Below are 25,645 nucleotides of genomic sequence, written 5' to 3' on the forward strand. Positions count from 1 at the left end.
ATAATAAAGTACTTGGAATAATGTTCAATATAAATGTTCCAAACAAACATCAATTATCACTAACAGTTATTGAATCATATGGAAAGACGTTCTTTCAAATTGTCTCAAATATTTGAAGTGTCTAACAATAAATAGAGTGTGTATTTATTAACAATTGGATAGACATTATTTTGTGTCATAGACTCACTGGACCTGTAAATAGCATCTTAAAATTTCAGAACTTATATCTGTCAGTCTTTATTTTAGGCAATACCTCTTCAATGTAAAATATAGATCTTTTTTTCCACTTTCAGGATTTTCCTCTAAAATAATATCAGCAAAATAAATACTTGAATAAGTTTAATTCAACAATAATTCTTTATTGTTCATCTAAACAATTTCTCATTTTTATTAAAACTTCTCTAGGGTAGAATTGAAATTTCGGGGTCAAAAATCTAACTATCTTTAAAATTTTTACAGAAAAGGAAAGAGAAACTGTATTTCAAAGAGCAATAAATATAAATAATTATTAGATATATTAATATAAGAAGAATATTCTTAATAAATGTAATATGATAATCTGGGGTATTTTATGGGAGAGGCTAGTTATCTTTTCTTACATTGCTCTAACACAGAAGAGGGATAAGCAAACTTTTTCTATCAAAGGCCAGACAGTAAATAGTTTAAACTTTGAGGACCATATGGTCTCTATCACAACTACTCAATTCTCCATACCATTAAAACAGACAATATGCAAACAAATGAATGTGTCTATCTATATTGCAAAAAATCTTTATTTATTAAAACATGCTGTGACTACTGTGGGCATCCCTAGTGGCTCAGATGGTAAGGAATCTGCCTGCAATTCGGAAGACCTGGGTTCCATCCCTAGGTTGGAAAGATCCACTGGAGGAGGGCATGGCAACCCGCTCCAGTATTCTTGCCTGGAGAATCCCCATTGATGGAGGAGTCTGCTGGGCTACAGTCCATGGGGTCACAAAGAGTCGACACGACTGAGCAACTAAGCACAGTAGTTTAGAATAAGATCCATAAAGATAAAGACTTTTTAATATTTTAGTCACTGATGTATTCCCAAGGCATAGTACAAAGTCTGACATATATTAATAAAAGATGCTTAACAAACATTTGTTGAATGACTAAGAGGATGAAGGGTGGTATATCCCAATCTTAGGTACCCTTAATGGTTTATGTAAAGGAACATTCAACTATTAAATTGACTAAACATTCTTAAATCTAAATTTTGCTTCCTCTCACATTCTGGCAATTTTGACAAAACAATATCATTCTAAATCTATTGTCTGTGGGTAGAAATACCAACGGAAACTGAAATAGTTTGCAAAATGAAATGACCCTCTAGGAATAATTTTGAGAAAAGCTATAAGAATGAAGTTTCACCTCCTTTATTTTATGAATGGATGCCTCAGGATATATGCAACATTTTGCATCTAATAGAAACCACAGACTCATGGACTTTATGATATGTATTCATTAATCAGACTTGGGCACACAAGCAGGCCACACAAAAGTCTTAATCAACAAGTGGGCAAAATACTGCCTCATTAGGAAAACATCTTCCCACATCCCCTGAGGTAATAGTTAAATAATTGCTCTATTTTATTATGGCTAAAATCCCACAGGAATATATAATCATAAATTAAAAAAATATTTGCACTTCATATTTCCACTAGGAATATTTTAATAGCTAGATTTTAATGTTTAAAAGAATAATTTACTAGCCTCCAAACAGAATTAAAAGGTGAAGAGAGCTAGAAATTTATAAACATGAACGATAAAGTGATCTCTGTGGGTGTAAGTGAATTTCAAGAGCTTATTTTTATGGTTGGTTTCAACTGTAGATGTTTATAAGCCATAGAAAGATGCTAGAAAGGGAACAAAGGTGAAGGAGGAAAACTATATGTGGAGTATTTACAACAATTATTCGATTTAATGTGACAATGAAAACTGAGTAATGAAATTTCTTTTGTTAAGATATAAGCAAGGAAAAATGTTATTTGTATGTATTTGCTGTATAAAATGAGGATAGAGATTATTAACAGTTAAATAAATTATACAAACATAAAATCATTCAATTGTTAATTAGCACTTAAGATAGAACTTGAACAATTAAATTAAAAGATATTGCTAAGGTTATCACAAATATAAAAGGTAAAAAGAGAAGAAGGACATAAGATTGTCCCCCAAATTATTGATACTTTTCCAAAATTTTAAAGAATTTAAAAAATCATTTTAATATCTTTTTTTTCTTTTTATACTAACTCTGTCTATAGGGCTGGCATCATCATCCTTATGTACATATTAGAAATCCAGGGCATAAAGAGGACACCAAATATGTGCTTTTGCTAATTATACTGCTTTGAAAAACTCTGACATTATTTGGCTAGGAACTCTGTGGCTCAGAGGATAAAGCGTCTCCTCAGTGAAGGAGGCTTGGGTTTGATCCATGGGTAGGGAAGATCCCATGGAGAAGGAAATCGCAACCCACTCCAGTATTCTTGCCTGGAGAATCCCATGGACAGAGGAGCCTGGTGGGCTACAGTCCACAGGGTTGCAAAGAGTCAGACATGACTGAGTGACTTCACTTTCACTTTCATTTTATTCAGTTAAACTGAAAATGCCAATGAAGACAGATATATAGATATAGCAATATGTCTAAGGTGAAAAGAAAGTAAAAAAAGAATGAAATAATGCTATCTGCAGCAATACACTAAGCGAAGTAAACCAGACAAATATATGATAGAAATTATGTGATGCGGAATCTAAAAAAGATACAGATGAACGTATTCACAAAACAGAAAAAGATACACATTGAAAACAAATTTATGGATAGAGGAGAATAAATTAGGAGGTTGGGATTAACCTATACACACTACTATACATAAGACAGATAATCAACAAGGGCCTACTATATAGTGCAGGGAACTATTATTTTGTGACAACCTAGAAAGGAAAAGAATCTGAATATATACATATGTGTGTGTGTGTGTGTGTGTGTGTGTGTGTAACTGAATCACTGTGCTGTAACACGGCATGTAAATCAACTATATTTCAATTAAAAAAGTGATATAGTGAATGCTTCACATGTTCTCTCTTCTGAGACATTCTTTCCGAAATAACTCATTTCCATGATGATGGTTTCTTTCTTTAAATTTCCTTTGGGGAAAAGAATGAACATTTTTGACTAACTACTGTACTTAGTGCATTATTTATTCATCCAATTGCATTACTTGAGTGTGTGTGTGCTCAGTTGCTCAGTTGTGTCCGACTCTTCCAACCCTACGGATTATAGCCTTCTTGGAAAACCTCAAGGATATAGTGAAAGAAAGTCCATAATGTTTCACTCTCAAAGGGCTTACAGTCTCCTGGAAGAGACAGATCTGAATCAGTTATGAATATGTTATTCAAATGAACATCTTTGTAATTATAAACAGAGGAAAGTCATCAACCATAAAAAAAGGCTTCTATGTAGGCATATAAAAAAATATTTTAAAAGACCAATGAGTCAAGGACAGCTTTCCTCAGAAAGTGTTTCTTGAACTGGTATCTGAAAGGAACTCACAGGATGAAGAACAGTCAGAGGAAAGCTATGAAGAGTGTTTTAGCGTAGAGGTACTGAGAAGGACAGGTTCAAAGAACTAGTGAGGAACTGTAGAGCAGTCAATGTTATTAAAACACAAAAGACGGGGCGGGGGGGAGATGAGGCTAATAGGCAGATGGAGGCCAGAACATGCCGTGCCTCCCAGGGCAAGGGTCCACTTTATTCTTATTTGCTGGGACCCAGGAGAACCCCAGGGACGGGGGAGCCTGATGGGCTGCCGTCTATAGGGTTGCACAGAGTCGGACCCGACTGAAGCAACTTAGCAGCAGCAGCAGTTGTTGTTACTTCTGTTACCAAGTGTTTTGCTCAATGTAGAATCTACTTGAGTCTTTTATTTGTTTACATTTTATTGAGATAGGCTCATACAGGTCTGGAAAGCTCCAGCTTCTGCCATGACTCCTGGGGTACCATGTGAGTCATGTGTAGTGACTCTTCTAATTGCAAATGTGCCTAAATACGGAAGATAACCAGCAACATCCTGCTTCTCTTCCCAGACCCTATCTAGAAATGATGTAAGCATCACCTTTCACTCAAATAGGTTCAGGCACAAGTGGCTAGGGAGAGCCACTCCCTTCATAACTCAGGGGTAGTGGAAGAAAGAAAAACATTTATCATTGTGAATCTATTATTACCATTCAAAAAGTCTATCAAGTGCATGGTGCTCTATTCCAAGTAAGTGTAGATACTCTGTAGAAAAAAAAAATTACTTTTGAATAGAGCTGTTTTATAGGTCCACCTTAGTCGGCAAAGTAATGTCTCTGCTTTTAAATATACTACCTAGGTTGGTCATAACTTTTCTTCCAAGGAGTAAGCGTCTTTTAATTTCATGGCTGCAATCACCATCTGCAGTGATTTTGGAGCCCCCCAAAATAAAGTCTGATGCTGTTTCCACAGTTTCCCCATCTATTTCCCATGAAGTGATGGGACCGGATGCCATGATCTTCGTTTTCTGAATGTTGAGCTTTGAGCCGGCTCTTGCAGCCGCCTGTGCTTAGTGAACCAGCTCTCGTAGCCGCCTGCACTTAGTGAGCCGGCACTCCCAGCCGCCAGATCTCTTCAAGAAAATTAGAGATACCAAGGGAACATTTCATGCAAAGATGGGCTCGATAAAGGACAGAAATGGTATGGACCTAACAGAAGCAGGAGATATTAAGAAGAGGTGGCGAGAATACACAGAAGAACTGTACAAAAAAGATCTTCACGACCCAGATAGTCATGATGATGTGATCACTAATCTAGAACGAGATATCTTGGAATGTGAAGTCAAGTGGGCCTTAGAAAGCATCACTACGAACAAAGCTAGTGGAGGTGATGGAATTCCAATTGAGCTGTTTCAAATCCTGAAGGATGATGCTGTGAAAGTGCTGCACTCAATATGCCAGCAAATTTGGAAAACTCAGCAGTGGCCACAGGACTGGAAAAGGTGTTTTCATTCCAATCCCGAAGAAAGGCAATGCCAAAGAATGCTCAAACTACCGCACAATTGCACTCATCTCACAGGCTAGTAAAGTAATGCTCAAAATTCTGCTAGCCAGGCTACAGCAATACGTGAACCATGAACTCCCTGACGTTCAAGCTGGTTTTAGAAAAGGCAGAGGAACCAGAGATCAAATTGCGAATATCCGCTGGATCATGGAAAAAGCAAGAGAGTTCCAGAAAAACATCTATTTCTGCTTTATTGACTATGCCAAAGCCTTTGACTGTGTGGATCACAATAAACTGTGGAAAATTCTGAAAGAGATGGAATACCAGACCACCTGACTTGCCTCTTGAGAAATCTGTATGCAGGTCAGGAAGCAACAGTTAAAACTGGACATGCAACAACAGACTGGTTCCAAATAGGAAAAAGAGTACGTCAAGGCTGTATATTGTCACCCTGCTTATTTAACTATATTATATGCAGAGTACATCATGAGAAACTCTGGACTGGAAGAAACACAAGCTGGTATCAAGATTACTGGGAGAAATCTCAATAACCTCAGACAGGCAGATGACACCACCCTTATGGCAGAAAGTGAAGAGGAGCTAAAAAGCCTCTTGATAAAAGTGAAAGAGGAGAGAGAAAAAGTTGGCCTAAAGCTCAACATTCAGAAAACGAAGATCACAGCATCCAGTCCCATCACTTCATGGGAAATAGATGGGGAAACAGGGGAAACAGTGGAAACAGTGTCAGACTTAATTTTTTGGGGCTCCAGAATCCCTGAAGATGGTGACTACAGCCATGAAATTAAAAGACGCTTACTCCTTGGAAGAAAAGTTATGACCAACCTAGATAGCATATTCAAAAGCAGAGACATTACTTTGCCGACTAAGGTCCGTCTAGTCAAGGCTATGGTTTTTCCAGTGGTCATGTATGGATGTAAGAGTTGGACTGTGAAGAAGGCTGAGCACTGAAGAATTGATGCTTTTGAACTGTGGTGTTGGAGAAGACTCTTGAGAGTCCCTTGGACTGCAAGGAGATCCAACCAGTCCATTCTGAAGGAGATCAACCCTGGGATTTCTTTGGAAGGAATGATGCTAAAGCTGAAGCTCCAGTACTTTGGCCACCTCATGCGAAGAGTTGACTCATTGGAAAAAACTGTGATGCTGGGAGGCATTGGGGGCAGGAAGAGAAGGGGACGACCGAGGATGAGATGGCTGGATGGCATCACTGACTCGATGGACATGAGTCTGAGTGAACTCCGGGAGATGGTGATGAATAGGGAAGCCTGGCGTACTGCGATTCATGGGGTCGCAAAGAGTCGGACATGACTGAGTGACTGAACTGAACTGAGCTTTAAGCCAACTTTTTCACTTTCCTCTTTCACTTTCATCAAGAGGCTTTTTAGTTCCTCTTCACTTTCTGCCATACGGGTGGTTCATCTGCATATCTGAGGTTATTGAAATTTCTCCCGGCAATCTTGATTCCAGCTTGTGTTACTACTTCCAGTCCAGCGTTTCTCTTGATGTACTCTGCATATAAGTTAAATAAGCAGGGTGACAATAGACAGCCTTGATGTACTCCTTTTCCTATTTGGAACCAGTCTGTTGTTCCATGTCCAGTTCTAACTGTTGCTTCCTGACCTGCATACAGATTTCTTAAGAGGCAGGTCAGGTGGACAGTATATTCAAAAGCAGAGACATTACTTTGCCAACTAAGGTCCATCTAATCAAGGCTATGGTTTTTCCTGTGGTCACGTATGGATGTGAGAGTTGGACTGTGAAGAAAGCTGATCACTGAAGAACTGATGCTTTTGAACTGTGGAGTTGGAGAAGACTCTTGAGAGTCCCTTGGACTGCAAGGAGATCCAACCAGTCCATTCTGAAGGAGATCAACCCTGGGATTTCTTTGGAAGGAATGATGCTAAAGCTGAAACTCCAGTACTTTGGCCACCTCATGCGAAGAGTTGACTCATTGGAAAAAACTCTGATGCGGGAGAGATTGGGGGCAGGAGGAGAAGGGGACGACTGAGGATGAGATGGCTGGATGGCATCACGGACTCAATGGACGTAAGTCTGGGTGAACTCCGGGAGTCGGTTATGGACAGGGAGGCCTGGCGTGCTGTGATTCATGGGGTCGCAAAGAGTCAGACATGACTGAACGACTGAACTGAACTGACTGATAGGTCCACCAATACAGTGAACTGTTCTGAAGCATTTTTATTACCTACTTTTCACTTCAAAAGGGTCCTTACTTTGACTACAGATAATCTAATTAACCTTATCATTGCCTTCCCTTAAAGCTTTAGACTTGACCCCAAGAACAATATGAAGCCAAAAAGACGTAAACGGAGTGAAGAAATGTTCTGATTTGCTTTTCCATGATTTTGTGGTGGTGGTCTAGTCACTTAGCTGTGTCAAACTCTGTGACCCCAAGGACTGTAGCCTGACAGGCTCCTCTGTCCATGGGATTTCACAGGCAAGAATACTGGAATGGTTTGCCATTTCCTTTTCCAGGGGATCTTGCTGACCCAGGGATCGAACCAGGTCTTTTGCATTCCAGGCAGATTCTTTACTGTCTGAGGTACCATGATGTTACCTCAAGCTTACAGATGTGTTGTCTTTGAGTTGTTCCTGTGTATATGTCCACCTGATACATTGTTTCGGGAGCAAGGTATTTCTATTCACACATTCTCAGTTCTTAGCACAGCCTTAGCTGGGGCTTTAATACTTGATAAAGTTTTGCCCTATTCTGAAATAGTCTAAGCATTGTACCTATTTTTTCCCAGGTTATTTGTTTCTTCCAATACTCCTTGCACTTTTATTTAGATTTAATACTACCTATATTGATAGTTTAAAAAATCATATAGATTCTTCAAAGAATTCAAAAAATCAAATTATTTTTTCTAAAGAAAACAAATCTTCTAATCGGAAGTATGGAATTGGGACTTACCTGATGATTCAGTGGTTAAGAACCCACCTTCCAATGCAGGGGACATGGGTTTGATCTCTGGTTGGGGAACTAAGATCCCACATGCCATGGGGCTACTGAGTCCCTGCATGGTTTAGAGCCTGCACTCCAACACTAGGGAAAGCCCATGTGCCACAATGGAAAAAGATCCCTCATGGTGCAACTAAGGCCCAACAGGACCAAAAAAAAACCCAAAAAACCAAAACCCATTAAAAAGAAAAAAAGAGAAGTATGGAATTAAGGACAATAAATAATGGCTGCAAGACTAAACTTACCTTTCAGCTTTTTCGAAATGTGAGAAAATGAAAAAGGAATTTGAGCAATCAGATGTCATACAGGGTACTGAAAATTGCTTACTGATGAATATCAATTAAAAGAAAAGTAAACATCCAAACTATATTCCATATACTGATCTACAGTCTGATATAGTTAGGATTTCTGGTAGGATATTTTGATTAGTTGCTAGATATGCTTGGCAAGTATTTAGAAAAAGTAATGTAAAATGGGGGAAGAGACATCTACAGTAGACAAGATTTCCCTCATTTTTGATAAGAAGAAAAGTACTTTATTTTGATATCTTCCCTATAAGAATTGAAAGCTTATGAATAATTTTTAGAAGGTCTGCGGTTGCTGGGTCTCTGACAACTCACCCTGAAACCAACTGTGGAATCTGGGAGACGGGAACAAGGTTTTCATGGATATAACAAAGATCAACCTTCAACCTCTTGGGCAAGGGAAGATGAAAGAATGTGTGATAGGGAAACAGCAGAGAATGTAAATTTGGAATCCTGAGTTTGCCTCTACCACTCAGTAGCTGGGTGATCTAAGTAAGTTGCTTAAACTCCCTTAAGATTTCACTTATTTAAAATATAGACAAAATGGTGGCTCTTACTCAAAGCGTGAATGAAACTCTAACGAAAAAAGGCTGTGCCCTAACACTGACAGACTTGGGCTCTCTTTCTCAACAGATACCATCAGGAGGCATGTTTTTTCATCAGAAGGAATTGTAAATGTTCCTTTTTTGGGAAGCCCTGAAACTAGACACAACATTTTTATGTGAGAAATAGAAATCAAGACAGAGCCACACGGAGGGTCCATTCTCTCAGAATATTTTATATTTTGCAGAGAATACTGAAGGAGACAGAGGAACATGATAAATACTTATAGGGAAGATTACACATTTTCAGATGTGTAGAACAAGAGCTCAGCAAATGCTAACAAAGATTGATTCAAAGAAGGGCTGTCTCTTGTTGCAAGCCAGCTTGGTTAAGGACTCTGTGTTACACTCAGAGGATGAGCAGAGGTAGAATGATCAGAATATGTAGTGTGCTCTTGCTAAGTTTAAGGATTTTTATGTATTCTAGTGAGTAGAAGCTTGAAGATTTCATCTGTTAGATACATAAGAATGTACATCATTTGCTTTAGTGTAATCAGTTCTTCTCAAGGCATTAGTATACTTCTTTAAAAAGCTATAAATAGCAGAATCCCCATAGGTATTTATAAATAGATAAGTCAAGATTATAGTTACTAGATCTAGCAAAAATCTAGTAATACATTATCTCTTATTACATGCTATTACTATCTTAATTTTGATATATTACTGAAGCTTTTGAGAAGATTAACTGAAATGCTAAAAGGGTTTTGTAAAGATTAAGAGATTAAACGAATGTAAAGTGAATAATAATTATAATGACTATCTTGCTGTACCAACATTCTTACTGTTTTCCTTTCACCATTTCATTACGTAATATCCCTCAATGTAAAGCTGCATTTACACAAAAGCACCAGTGATAAACTTCACTTTGGTAATTTCTAATTGGGCTTGAGAGACTCAAAGTTTTTCTTTTTCAATATTATTTTTGATCTCCAATTTTTATTCAGTTATTCAATTTTTATGAAATTTTCTAGAACAAGTAGCTAGTAGATTATCTGCAAAAGGTATTTCCGGTAAGAATATAACCCCCATGAATAGGAATACACTGAAAACTACAAATGTATTATTTATGTTGTTCTTTTAGCTCCACTTTTTCTTTTTAAAATTCTAGCTACCTGTTGTAAGAAGGTCAGAATAATACTAAAAAAATAGCTAAATGTTATAGGCTCTGAAGTTCTTAATAACACATAATATGGTGAAAATGATAGAATACTGAACCACAGAGGTCACTAAAAAATGCAGTTAACAAATATGATGCCATTAAATTAAAACATGTAATTAAAATGTTATCCCCACCATTTAAAATCTACAATGAATAGTGTTTCTAATATAGCTTCAATGGGGTCATCTAAAGGACATTGCCCAAGCTATGATTTCAATTCCTTTTCTTATATTTATGCCAATTAAAGAAAGCTGTAAATGCATTCCTATTAAAGAAACTTATAATCCAATGTAGGATAGTAGCTCCCAATCAGGAGAATGAGGAATACGGCCCTCAAAAGACATTTTGTTATTTCTGGAGACGATTTTGTTTGTCATACCTGGCTGGTATGTGAGCTGGTGCTACTGGCATCTGGTGAGTAGAAGTCAGAGATGCTACTAAACTTCTATAAAGCAAAGGCCCCAAAACAAAGATCTGGTCCTAAGTGTCAACAATGTCACTGTTACAGAATCTTGGTCTATCATAATTCATCCTTTCAGTTTATATATTCCAATATAGCCATAAAATAACCACAGTAGATAAAACGATCTAATATTGGCAAAATGTCAGAAAATGGCCATTCTTATAATTTGCCAATGAAAGTGGAATATCAATTGAAGTAAATGTTTTGGAGGCAATTTGTAACTTCAAAAATCTTCCTCTACTTGCCTTTGTACTTTTCTTTTTAACTTGAAGTTTAGCCGAATTACAATGTTACATTACTTTTGTTACAGGAAAGAACTCCGTTGGATCTGTTTCTTTTACTTTAATCTTGGCTTCTGGTTGCTTTTGTTCGCTAAAAGGATACTGTCCATACATAATGGCTTGTCTTGGGGAACCCAGTCCCTCTACGTGAATGTTAAACCAAAATGCTCTTGTATGGGACCTTGTCTACCTGTGGACGGCTACAGGAAGGAAGAAATTAACACATCCAATTCCAGAAATTGGCCATTCCAGGAGATATCTGCGAGAATAATGATCCTCTTACTTTTCTTCCTCACCCCACATCCCATACCTCTGTTCTATAAAAGAACCTGACATCCAGCACTGATAAAATAGTTATTTTGAGACATGAGTCTCCCACAGTCTCATTCAGTTGGCTTTCCAAATGAAGTCATATTCCTCGCCTTAACACTTTGTGTGTCGACTTACTGATCTGCCACGTGGCAAGCAGAGCAAGCTTGGACTCAGTAACCCTCTCAGGTGTACAACCAGCAATTTGATGATTTTGTATCTTAAGTACCATGCAAAGTTACTGTAGTATTATTGACTATATTCCTGTGCTGTACATTTTACTTCTAAGAAGCACTTCCTAACAAATTTATATAACGAGTATATGTAATTGTATTGAAATAGCCATTCTCTTGCACGAACAAGTGTTCAATAAGTAAGAAGTTAAATAAAAGAGGATACTCATAATAGGCAATGATAAAAAATGGTAGAACTGTATAGTCTAACAAGGAATGATGAATACGATATGTTACAGGTTATAAATAATTAAGGTTATATGAATTTATAATTCATATGTTTATAATTATATTTATAATCAAATTTATTACTTACATTTATACATATGTAGGTGCACATATATGTGTATATATATATATATTTATGTGTGCATGTATCCATAGCAAAAGTCAGGAAGGATAAAAAGTAAATATTAAGAAAAAGAAGAGTCAGTCATGGAGCATGTTTTGAAATGCTCACTTTTTACTTTAGAAAGTTTAATATTTACATTTCTTTCAAGTGTAGGAAATTTGTGAAATCTTAAAAAATGCAATAAGAATATATCACATAATAATAAGTACACATAGACACGGTCTATTTGTAAGGGCTATTTGAGGACTTCATTTCTGAGTAGGTTTTAATTAGTGTTTCCTCGTGAAAGGGAATTAAAGACAATCTGGAACAATTAGAGGAGACCACCACAAAAAACTGAGTGGAACTCTGGGCAACCTAAAGAGAAATGGGTAAAGTAGCAATGTAGAAACACTCAATTGTAAGAGTTGTGATTTAAATTCAAATGAAAGCTCTCTTTTTTTAAAAAAAAAGAAAATGCCTTAATTGGACACAGCTTAATTAGCATTTGCCTCAATCAAGCAAATTAAATTCTTCAATACGGAACATATCTATAGGAAACTTCAATTTCTACTTAAAAGTTAAATTATTTTACAAACTTTTTTTATATTTGTGTACTTGAATCTAATCATTTGCATAGTTTTAGTTAAAAGAATTCAGCATGAGAGATTAAAAATATTGAAGAAAGAAAATAAAATATGAAATTATCTTCAGTTTGCAGCTTGCCTTACAAAGATTTAGAAATCTCTTTCTTGTACAGCTCAGTCTTTCAAAAGCATGGCTAGGTCTTTTCATGTATAGTTATAACCTTAACATTGTAAAGGTAGCAATTCATAGATAGAATCATGGGGTCAGCAGTTCATACTTCAGAATTCTAAGATATCCTTAGTAATAATGAGTTAACACCTGAGGAAGTACATTCATCTGATCAATGCAGAAATGTTGCTGCTCAAATACCTAAGTAGTTAAAAAATAATATATCAAGGAGTAGAAAAATCCACCAGTGCTGAACTATACTTATTTACATATTGTCTTAAAGGTATTATTATTATAACCCCAAAACAGACATGCCCCAGGGCTCCATTCATAAAAATAAGCAAATATCATTTACTGGGAACCGTCTTCAGAAGAAATAAAAGCATTCCATGTAAGAATTAACGTCATTGTCAATTGTTCTATTAAAATGTTGTTTACAAGGGCAAGTTTTCCCAGATTTGTTCAGAGAAAGCTGTGAAAGCAATCTTATCTCCCATTTAAAGGCACGCACAGCCAAGTCACCACAAATTTTCTATTTAAATTTGAAGACTTCCTTATATTTTATCTTTATTCTGGAAAAAATATACTATTTATCCTATTAAATTTCTACTACTTTCTTTAAGATATTTCACATTTTATTTCATTTCAGTTATGTTTTCCAGTAGACTGTACTAGTGAATTTTAACCAAGTCCATATAACAAACACATTTATTACAATATAACATCTTGCTATAATCAGCCACTTCCCTGGTGGCTCAGAGGTTAAAGTGTCTGCCTTCAATGCGGGAGACCTGGGTTCAATCCCTGGGTTGGGAAGATCCCCTAGAGAAGGAAATGGCAATCCACTCCAGTACTCTTGCCTGGAGAATCCCATGGACGGAGAAGCCTAGTAGGTTACCGTCCACGGGGTCGCAAAGAGTCGGACACGACTGAGCGACTTCACCTTCACCTTCACCTTCAGATAATCAAACAAATGATGTCATATCTTCACCACTATTTAAAAATTAGTGGTGAATTATGCTTATCTATGGGCTTCCCTGGTGGCTCAGACAGTATAGAATTTACCTGAAATGCAGGAAAGCTGAGTTTGATCTCCAGGTCAGGAAGATCCCCTGGAGAAGGGCATGGCAACCCATTCCAGTATTTGCCTGGAGAATTCCATGGACAGAGGAGCCTGGTGGGCTATAGTCCATGGGGTTGCAAAGAGTCAGACACAACACTTTCACTTTCACATGCTTATGTATATGTATACACACACACACTATATTGGCCAAACATACATTTTGTGGCATACAGATTTTTGTTGTGCAAATGATGGTTTTAAAATCAGGGTTTTAATTTAATTTTTAATATAAAAGGTAAAGCTAAGAAAGTCCTCCAAATTATTGTGTGTTTTACTGTTTTAATTTTTAAAGAATAGATTGTTTTTCTAAAAATTTGTTTGGTATTTACTATATCTTTTTTTGTTGGACTGGCCATCATTATCTTCATTTTACATGGTAGGAATCCAGAATATATGTCTTAAGAAAGTCACAGGGTGTTTCTTCCTGCCTCTTTTATTATCATGGTCTTTATTAATGAATCAATTAAACTAGATAATTATTAAGGACTTCCTACCTTCTGTGTTCTGTAGTAACCAAAGAGAGGGCTGACAGTTTTACAGTGTAGAGTCCAATCATGCATAGAATGTAGTGTGAATGTTGCTCCCTAGAGAATTCATTTGCAACTCACTGGGCTGTGGGCCCTAAGGTCATGCAACCAGTGGCACTGATTATTGAACAAGTTATGGTTAGTGAACTAAGAGACTCACAGCTCTTTGCTTGGGTGTTTGGATGTTGGAGATGAGAAGCGTAATGCACAGAGAAAGTTACCATGTGAAATCAAACAAAGCATTAAAAGTACTCTTTAGGAACTGAGTCAAAGTTCTGTGGTATCATGTTGAAGAAAGGATCAAGCTGATTTCAGGCATCACAAGGTGGTAGGATTATTGACTGAAAAGAATCAAGGAAATAGCCAAGGAACAGTAAATATTCTAAAGAGGATAATGTTTTTATAAGAGTTGTTCAGTGGAGACATGCAGTGTGAAAAAGGACAGAATACACAGGGCTCGGCTAAACTACTGATAACATTATATACCAGTCTATGGTATTTGAAACATGTGGTGGTGGTTTAGTTGCTAAAGTCGTGTCCAACTGTTTTGCAACCCCATGGACTGTAGCCTGCCAGGCTTCTCTGTCCATTGGATTTCTCAAGCAAGAATACTGGAGTGGGTTGCCACTTCCTTCTCCAGCGGATCTTTCCAACCCAGGGATCAAACCCATGTCTCCTGCACTGCTGGCAGATTCTTTACTGCTGAGCCACAGGGAAGCCCTATTTGAACTATGCTGCTGCTTCTGCTAAGTCGCTTCAGTCGTGTCCGACTCTGCGACCCCATAGACAGCAGCCCACCAGGCTCCGAACTATAGGTCAAGGGAAACTATCGGCACTGAGATGAAGAAAGTAGGACATGGATTCAAATTCATGAACCTGAGTTCCTGCTTTATGTACTTAGTGGCTATTTGGCCAATTGTGTAACCACTCAATACTTCAATTTCTCCAACTTGAAAATAAAATGCATCACACACATGCATTTCTGAGTTGTTAAAGGATTAGACTAACACACTTATTGCCAGGAATAAATGAGCTTAATATTAATGTTCTTATTTTTCTTATTAATAGTTCCCACTATGTGACCTGAGTTTGGGCCAGTTGATTATGAATAGATTAAAATGAAATGGGACAGAATGGCATCAGAATGTCAGATTAGAAGGCAATTGCAAAAGTGGCAAGTTAAAATTAATACAGAACTAGTTTCAAGTTCTAGCCTTATTTATTTGTAGTGTCTTGGGACCAATCACTTAGCATTTTGAATCAAATTCTACTTTTCATTAACTATAAAATGGGACAATAACAATGTGGGTGGATGATTTAAGGAGACTGAATATTAAAATATTAGCTGTCTTTTTAAAGTTAGTAGCTGCTCAATAAATTGTAAATTTAAAATTCTGATTATTGTTATTAATACTATAATCTTAGGAGCAGCAGTGACTCAATAGGATAACAAATGTCTGATTATGAAAGTAGAGAAGAAATGGATAAGTTCAAGGTGGGAAATTTCATAATTAATGACACATAGACTTAAGAAGTGATGTAGCTATGAAAATATGATTATTGAATATTTTTAATAACATAATTCTGTGATTTCTGGGATTCTTTAGCAACTATTTTGTCTGTGCCCTTTGTTTTCCTTCAGAAGGAATCTGGCAAGCTTACAGGCTGCTTAGAGGACACTTAAGTTCACACTAAGAATCCAGTGTATGTAGAGTAGACTCTGTTTCTCACCCATCCACAAATGAGTTTCTCATCTCACTGATGTGGTCCAGACCATGTTGGTGTCTCTCAGATCTCACCAGTTACCACTCATATTTAATTATATGTTATGCTTTGCATTTGTTTCAACTTGCTTTCTCCTCACTGATACTATAGCGGACAGAGCATAGTTCTTATATTTCCTTTGTTTTCCCATCATGCCCAGATCACTCAATCAAGATAGCAAACTTAATGATATGGCTTGGCATCCTTTCCTACCAGAATATCCCCCAACATAGGATGATAATTTTCAATTCAGTAATTCTGTGTAGATGACTGTTAGAGTGGCATGGTTGGTTCTAGGATGTGTTCCTCCATTCATAAAGCTCAGCTTCTCTGCTGCAGGGGGCTAGAAGGGTTTGATCAGCTCTTGGTGATGGAGAGAGCTTCATGACATCACTCTGGTTTAGTTTGGTTCTTATTACTGTTGGTAGTCTTGGTGTGCTTCCCCTGTGGCTCAGGGATATAGAATCTGCCTGCCAATGCAGGAGACATGGGTTCAATCCCTGGGTCAGGAAGATCCCCTGGAGGAGGAAATGGCAACCCACTCCAGTATTCTTGCCTGGGAAATACCATGGACAGGGAGCCTGAGGGGCTACAGTCCATGGAGTCGCAGAAGAATTGGACATGACTTAGTGATTCAACAACAACAATCTTGGTTTATGTGTTGGCCTCCACTTAGATGGTAAGTTTGATCTTAGTGTTTATAGTATTTTATTTCCATTTAACCCCTTCTATTTTCAGAGTGCTAGCCATGCTACCATTCAACATTCCTGTCCTCAACCTATTCTGTTGTTGTCTGTAACTTCACTTGACCTGACAACATTCTGTGTACCCCTACAACTTTTCCTTGTCTAAATTTTCTGTACCTATAAGATAGCTGAAACCTTTGTGTGTTACCCCCATCATTTTATTTCCAGGCACACTCTACAATATCCTTTTCCTCCCTGCTGTCAAGGGAATGGACAATAAGCATGCAATCTGCAGGGAACCAAAAGCAACTCTATGTTCTATGTTCACCCTTGACCCAAAGTGAGGGGAATATGTCAAGGTGTCATAAACACTGTTCATACTCTGCTCCTGTATATCAAGGAGACATTAAAATTCCCCTGGCATTCAATCTGGGGTCAGGATGAGAGCCTTTACTCTTTCACCATTTCCAATGCCATTGTCTATAGACATTTTACAGTACTCCTCTACAACTCGTCTTCAAGGAGAACTGGGGGGAGCACTTATTTCTTTCCACTGGTAAGGTAAGGAAAATCTTTACACAAATAACAATGCCCTCCCTTACAGGCCAAAGACTCCTAATTCCAAGTCATGACTCTCTCGCCCCCACCACCCCCCAAATCTCCTTACTGGTTTATAGCTCATCCTACTCTCTTTGTAAGACCCCTGGAAAGTGTCAGGTCCAAACTATTGGGGCTCTTTTTAAAATATCTGGTGCTTAATATTTCTTTTACTCATTGAACTCAATACTATTCTAGGACAACAGGAAAAGTTTTACTTAATGTATCATACTGCTTAATAATAATATGCCAGCATTAGCACAAAAAGTGAGATAACTAAAGGAATTCACTTTCATTCAATAATTATTTAAAGAATTTCTGCTGTTTTAAATATATATAAAAGATAAACAGTATTCAGTTTTAGAGTAAAACTAAGGGGCCTTATCCATTTCTTAAATAGTTGACCCTCTAGTTAAATGGAATGATTAATATACAGAAACTGTACGGAAGACACATTGGTTCATTGATTTCAGACTAGGACAGTGTGACCCTGTTCATTTAGGTCTCTAGGAAAGTTTACAGGACTCATTTTTGGATATCCTTTCTAAAGTCCATCCATCTTACCATAAGAGAATCCAGTTATCTCTCCCCTTATAGCAGCAAGAGTAAAAATATAATTTCAGGGAACACTTTCCATTTCTTACTTTAGAGAAGCACGCTTGTTATTTTGTCCTGTTTTCAGAAAATTCCTAACTCATACGTTCCTCTAAACTCTAAGGATCACTGATCCACAGAACTTTCACGTGTACAAAACAGTATCAGAGATGGTCCACTCTGTAGAGAAGGAATAAGTACAATAAGAATATATAGATAGGGCCTACACACAAAATACCCATATCAGGGAAAGGCATGAAAATACATGGATGGGACTTATTCAACCTGTATTCTCACACAGTTGAAAATTTTGCAATTCTAAATAAACTCTGAAACTGTTTTAGCTGAAATCTTGCCAATGTTTTCTTTTTCTATTGCTAGACTCATTGTCAGAATTATAAGCAATTTTTCTGCAATGTTTAGGAAATATAGTCTCTAAATGGACTTTCAATCATGCCATTAAAAAATAAAACTTGATACAAATCCTCTGCTTTGCATTTCAAGTCTTTTTCCATTTAGCAGCTTCCTCACAACCATAAAAACACATGGGGAAAGACTGAGAGGAAAAAAATTCAAAAAGATATCTAACTTATGGTCAAAACATATGGGACAAAGTTGTCCAAAATATTGTCACAACTCCTCCATTAACAATTCATTCTATTGTAGAGCACTGTCAGACCTCCCAGATTCACTGACAGACTATTATATTCAGAATGGCTTTGAAAACTTACGGCACTTAGAAATGCTCTGGAGACATATAAAAATGTCTTTATTTAGAATGGAACATATAACAGCTGCCAAATTTGTAGGTTTGAAACCACTTCCAATAAGAATTAAAAGGCCTTCTTCCCAACTGAAATAGGGCTATCAATACATGACTTGTCTGCTCATGGGAAATAGTGGGTTCTTGTCTCTGATGTTGCAATTTAGTTTGAAATCACTTTCGTGATGACAGGGTACATAAGGATGATAAAACTATAAAGATGACAGTCTAATCTTCAAAGATCACTGATCATTGATAAAAGATTAAATAACGTAAACATCTGAAATGCCAGATTATCAGCTGGTTGGCACACTCTCAGTACTGAAGTATGCTGAGATACTACTGATAAGCGAAAAATGCTTTTCTTACAAGTAATGCAAAAATACATCCTCCCAAGAGGTGCAAGTGAACTGGAATAGCTTTGAGTTTAAGATGTCTATGTTTTCTTATTAGTGAAGCAATATTTATAGTGTTAATAAGTGATTTATAGTAAAGTGCTCAAATAAATTTTCCTCTCAAAGTAAAGACTGATTGCTGAGAATTTCAAGCACTATTAAATCAACACTTTTCCGAATTCTAACCACAGTTTTAAAATATACTTACAAGAATGATTAGACAGGCTGGTCCTATAAAACTCCAGATAAAGTTGTTTTCTGTGCTAAGCCAACATCTGAAAAGTAAATAATAGATAAAATCTATACTTATGTTTGTATGTACTTCGACAAAGCAAGAGTTTCAATGATATACACAGCTTATTCAGAATTGCATATCAAATATTTATGAGAACATCTTAACTTACACTTTGGTGGTGCCATAATATCTGTATCCTAATGATGCTGAAAATCCAACTACCACAGCTGGGCTGAGATAGCCAAAAATATAAAAATTCTTGTGCAAAAATCCTTTGTTATAGATGACTCCTACAACAATGAGATAGAGGTGGATGCCTTCAATGCACATCCATGCAAAGGCAGCTAAAAAGAAGTAGTGCAGCAGCCCAGCAACGATGGAACAGAAGAGCTAGACCATAAAGAAAGAACGAAACCATAAGCAATGCTTATTTTAACATTATTGTAGCAAAAAAAATCTTGACTTTCTCTATAAATTATACTATTTTATATAATGCTTGATCACAGTAAAATATCCTTGTCAAATGTCAAGCTTTTTAATTGTACCACTTCCACCTGATTTAAGAGAACTGTGCTTCATCAATGTGCAACACTCATCAGTCCTGTAATAGAATTAAGTTGCTAGTCTTGTCTAGAGATTTATACTTTTTATACACTTATGTGATAAACTGTGGATTGGTCACATGCAACCATGATTATCTCGGTGACTATGTTATGATTTGAGCTGATTTCTGTTCTGGAGATGTCTTTATTTTAATCGTGCTCAAAGAATGAAAACTATTGCTAACACTATGTTAAAACATAACAAATAAGAGAGAGTACTGAATTTATAAAACAAATGAATAAATGATGATATATTTTACAAAAATACCCATTATACATTCACTTTAAGTTACAAGATTAACAGGTACATTTGAGATAGATTTCAGTAAAATGTTATCTATTAGTACTGACTTCAAACTTAGAACTAGAGTTAGAAATAACAAATGCAGCAGTTACACATTTCTGTATTAACAGAACTAATATAATTGGGCTTCCCTGGTGGCTCTGATGGTAAAGAATCTGCCCGTAATGTGGAAGACCCAGGTTTGATGCCTGGGTCAGGAAGATTCCTTGGAGAAGGAAATGGCAACCCACTCCAGTATTCTTGACTGGAGAATTCCATGAACAGAGGAGCCTGGCAGGCTACAGTTTATGGGGTCACAAAGAGTCGCACATGACTGAGTGACTAACACACACACACACAACCCAATTACTGGTGAGATAACATAATAATATTTAGATACTTACTACACTTAATAGAATATAAGTCAACCATAAACAGATAACCCACTAAAATATATTTTAGAGCACTATATAAGGTTGGGGATGGTGATTAAAATCTGGGAACCACTTTAGTGCAGAAGTGAAATTTGAAATATGGCTTAAAAATGGGGAGAATTTGACAGTTGAAACACAGAACTGAAAAGAAAGACGGAAAAAAATAGTTTTGTGATGAGGATAATGATGGGATGAAGACGGGAATTATGCATTGGAGGATATTGGGGATACACAAAAATGAATGATGTTATAAATACCATTGAAAAACAAACAAAAACAGATATGGAGTTTACAATTTAGCATATATTATATTAAATAGGTGCTTTGTGGCATCTACTTCAGAAGAGAACATTGATTACTGATGGGTTACCTCCACTGTTTGGAAGATCACTAAAAAGAATGGAAATATGGAGGCAACTGAAGGTTCTGTGGTCATGTTGATGTATTTCTCTGGTCTCCTGCTGCAGAGTGGGCTTCAGCAGCTGCACAGGAAAGCCACTGATGTTCTCACGATTTCCGATGGCTGTTGTTGTTTTTCACTCGCTAAGTCATGTCAGACTTGGTGAGACCCCAAGGACTGCAGCATGTCAGGCTTCCCTTTCCTTCACTATCTCCCAGAGTTTGCTCAAATTCATATCCATTGAGTTGGTGATGCCATCCAAGCATCTCATCCTCTGCCGCCCTCTTCTCCTTTTGCCTTCAATCTTTCCTGGCATTAGAGTCTCTTACAATGAGTTGGCTCTTCACATCAGGTGGCCCAAGTATTGGGGCTTCACCTTCTGCATCAGTCCTTTCAATGAATATTCAGGGTTGATTTCCTTTAGGATTGACTGCTGGCAGCCATTGACTGAGCACAGCAAGACATTACTCTTCTTGAGAGATTTGCCATGTGACTTTGGTTGAGGGTCTTCTGAAAGGACTACTTCACAGGCAAGCTGAGCTTTCCTCAACTGCCCTGCTTTGTAATGTTTCTGTGCATGTGTGGTAAGTCACTTCAGTTGTGTCCAACTATCTGTGGCCTCATGGACTGTAATCCATCAGATTCCTCTGTGAAGGATCTCCTCCAGGGGATCTTTACCTCTCCATACCATCTCCTCCAGGGGATCTTTCCAACCCAGGGATCGAACTTGCATCTCTTAATCTCCTGCACTGCCAGGTGGGTTCTTTACCACTAGCACCACCTGGGAAGCCCGAGGTGCTTCTACGTCTACCACTAGTCCTTTCCTCTTTCTTTCCTCCTTCACTCAGGCTCAGACCTGCATCCTGGTCTGATGGCTCTCCATGTCTTTCTCTTCCCATCTTCTCTCAGAGTCATTTCACCTCATAAAGTTATTGCTTGTTTTATCTCACCTTAGGATGACCCAGTCTACATCAATATGGGAGATATTTGATAAGGCTCTAGATCATTAATGGTGGAAAATGGTTATTACAAAAGTGCAGTTACTAGGTGGAGCTAATTTATCAAATTTCAGCCTATGAATTCTAATCTCTTTTCTGTTCTGTCCCTGTCATACGATAAACATTGTTTTCTACTATTTTTCTCCCCTCCACTTTTGTTTAATGGCCATGTAGAAAGAAACCAAAACAAAACAAGGTTATTTCTTTTTACAACTCATCATGAGGGCCACTGTGGTTAATGGAATTAATCAGCAAGTTGCTAATATATGTTAGCATTTCAAACTTAGAAAAGCTTTAAGAACAAAGTATATAGTGTGCTTGCTCCACGGAGCCCTTAATGTCAACTCATGTTTCGATTACATATATATTTAGGAAAGTAAAAATTTAGAAAGCAGAGAGTAAGAGAGATCTACATACCTTATTAGAATTTGTATTTATCCCAACAAGAAAAACAAGTTCAGCAAGGAACAGGCTACAGCAGAGATTTTTGTGAATTGTTGTCCTCGTGCTTTGAATTTCACTGAAGAACCAGAAGGTAAAAATGCATAGAGCAAGGCAAATCAGTGAAATAATTATTCCTAGTTGAGTGATCCTTGTAAGAATATTATAATCTTTAATACCCTAAGGGAAAATAATAATACAGCTGTTAAGAGACTTAACTCAGTAGCTTGTCAAAGGAACTGCAACATATAATGAACTTTCTTTTTTGGTGAAACATTAATCAAACTGTTTCTAAAATGTAAAAATACAAATGTGCATTTAGATGAGAAAACTTTGTACTTCTGAATATGCTTAATAGTCACAGAAATCTGATATAAATCACATAGCACTTTAACAGTTCTGTAATTAGTGATTTTTTTTCTAAGCATAGTATATATTAGTATATGGTTTAACAATGTTACCACCATCGGTTTCTTGATATTAGCAAGGCAATTCATTATTGTAATGTGAAAATGGTTAATTAAAGCAGATTTATCAGTGACAAGAGTAAGTCTTATTTCTATGCAGTAATTCATTTAAACACATTAAATGAAGGTATCAGAAATGCTGCATAAATAGAATAACAAAATAGTATAGGTGAGAGACTTTGAAATGGGAAAGTTTGGTTTCGCTCTAACCAGATGGTTTTATATACATAACAGAGGCACCTTAGTTTATTTAACATTCAGAAAAAAATCACCTTTCATTCAGGAAAAAAAAAAAAAAAAACTTTATCACTGACATTACGGTTAGGAAGATTTATTTAGTCACAATAAGAATTTGGTGAATTCTAAGTTTTGTATAGAAATGAGACTGCAATCTAAAGATTACAAAATACAAAATAAAAAATTATACAATGTAAATGCAAGATATTATGATGTAAAATACATAATCTGAAGCTTTTCACTTTAGTGGGATTTTTCATGTCTAAAATTCTGTGGCATTCTACATTATTAAAAAACTGTATTTGTTACAGATGTGCTAACACTTATTGACCAGGTATCAGAGATTTAAATGAATCTGTCATCAATAAAATTAAACTTTCAATACAAAGGGAAAAGCCCTTAAAGTTCATGATCCTTTAAAATGTACAAATGGTTCCTAAAAGCAGCATTAAAAACTAAAGTCTGGATAGAAATCTGATATACAACCTATTAGTTATTATAGATTGGTAAGTCTTACACTAAAAACAATCAAAGATTTAAACTAGACATGTCATAGAACGCAGGTAAGAAAAGAAAGACTAAAAAAGGTAATGTTGAGATCACATCAATAAATTAAATATGCTATTTACATCCAAAGAACATATAGAAATTATTTATTCTCTTGAACAACATAAAAAACAAGAAAAAAAGCAAAGACAGATTTAGAAATATGAAGTAGGAAATTGCCTTACAATAGAAGAACCAGAGGACATCAAAATTGCAAAATGTGTCAGGTGGTTACAGCGGCACGAGGTGTGGGTATCATTCGAGTTTGTCAGCTCACAGCCCTCTGAAGACCAGCTGCCATTCATGGTGTCAGGTAAGTAGTTCCAGAATGCACATTGACTCTTATATTTATCTGTGGTCTGAAAAAGAGACGTTTTACTGATGAGAAAAGAGTCACACATACGATATCATTTCAGTTATATTTAAAATACTATTTTGCATAACAATATAATTAAAACCACGCCTAAAAGGTAAAGCATAAAATCAACACTAATAAGAGAGTGCTGCTGTTGTGTGAAAGAACTGAAGTTTATCCTACGATCATGCTATATTTTATCAATCCTGTTTCATGTAGTTGTGAGAATTATTATCAACTGAGATCATGTAGGGGCTTCCCAGGTGGCTCAGTGATAAAGAATCTGCTTGCTAATACAGGAAATGCAGGAGACCAGGGTTGAACTCCTGAGTCAGGAAGATCCCCTGGAGGAGGAAATGACAACCTATTCCAATGTTCTTACCTGGAAAATTCCATGGACTGAGGAGCCCGAAGGGCTACAGGCCATGGGGTCGCAAAGAGTCAGACACGACTGAGCACTATCATGTATCTTGTCTAGAATGGTGCAGGACTATCTTTATTATCTTCAACAAATATTTATTGAGTATGCACTAGCTGTTAGTCATTGATCCAGGGGCTAAAAATAAAACACTGAACAAAACAGAAAAAGTGTATTGCAAACAGAAAAAGTGTGTATAGAATATAAAAGTGAATTTATATTCTAATGAGAAGATGAGAAATTATTAAATAAACCAGGGAAGCAGGAACAGGATTAATCTTGAGGAGGCTTCTCACAGGAAAAGATGTTTAAGAAAATACTTCAATTAAGTGACAGTGTGAGCCCTAAAGACTTGGGAACAGAGGGTTCTGACAGTTGGAACGTAATACTGAAAAGCTCTGAAGTGAGACTCAACGAACGTTTTCCAGATATATTTAGAAGCCAATGCAGTTCCAGTAATGAATGAGGTAAAGTGTGGTGAGTGTAAGATCATAGATCACAGGGGCTGATCAAATAGACTACAGGATGATTGTTCAATATGTAGCAGAGTTCTCCTTATCATATATTAATATTAACTAATCACAGTACAATACCTGATGAATGCACTGTAAGTTTTAATAAGTTATTCATAGAATGCTATATATCTATGCTAGTTTATCTTATAGAAATAGAAACTATTTATAATTATATAACAATTTATAGTTAACCACGTGCTTTCTCACCCACTTTGTTTAATCTGATCCTCCAAAGAGCCTTGTGAAGAGGGTATTGTGTTAAGAGACTAAGATATGTCAAAATTGTATTTAAGACCTGGTGGCTCGGTGGTAAAGAATCCACCTGCCAAGCAGGAGATGTGGGTTCCATTTCTGAGTTTGGAAGATCCCCTGGAGAAGGAAAGGGCAACCCACTGCAGTATTCTTGCCTGGGAAATCCCCTGGACAGAGGAGCCTGGCAGACTATAGTCCATGGGGTTGCAAAAGAGTTGGCCATGACTTAGTGACTAAACAACAATAACAAATCATTGATAAGTGTAGTAATACAGAATCAAACATAAATCTTCAGATTAAATATTCATTAAAGAAAATATTGGTGGTGGTTTAGTCACTATTCTCTGTCCAAATCTTGCTATCCCATAGACTGAATCCCACCAGGCTCCTTTATCCTTGGGATTCTCCAGGCAAGAACACTGGAGAGGGTGGCCATTTCTTTCTCCAGAGGATCTTCCTGACCCAGGGATCAAATCCAGGTCTCCCCATTGCAGGCAGATTCTTTACTGAGTCAGTAGAGAAGCCCATATGTACACTA

General features: G+C 36.8%; 1 protein-coding gene across 1 annotated transcript in view; it reads right to left on the reverse strand.

Moving 5' to 3' along the window:
- The window catches only part of ADGRL4 (adhesion G protein-coupled receptor L4), a 139,428-nt gene that overhangs the window by 15,671 nt on the left and 98,112 nt on the right, over positions 1-25,645 (reverse strand). Inside the window, exons 9-12 of the mRNA XM_004002105.6 lie at positions 23,753-23,926; positions 22,294-22,497; positions 19,329-19,549; positions 19,133-19,199 (exon numbers count right to left, since the gene is read on the reverse strand). Of these exons, the coding sequence (XP_004002154.1) occupies positions 19,133-19,199; positions 19,329-19,549; positions 22,294-22,497; positions 23,753-23,926 (666 nt within the window). The remainder of the gene's footprint in view (positions 1-19,132; positions 19,200-19,328; positions 19,550-22,293; positions 22,498-23,752; positions 23,927-25,645) is intronic.

The sequence above is a fragment of the Ovis aries genome, chromosome 1 (assembly GCF_016772045.2).
Source record: "Ovis aries strain OAR_USU_Benz2616 breed Rambouillet chromosome 1, ARS-UI_Ramb_v3.0, whole genome shotgun sequence".
Lineage (NCBI taxonomy): Eukaryota > Metazoa > Chordata > Mammalia > Artiodactyla > Bovidae > Ovis > Ovis aries.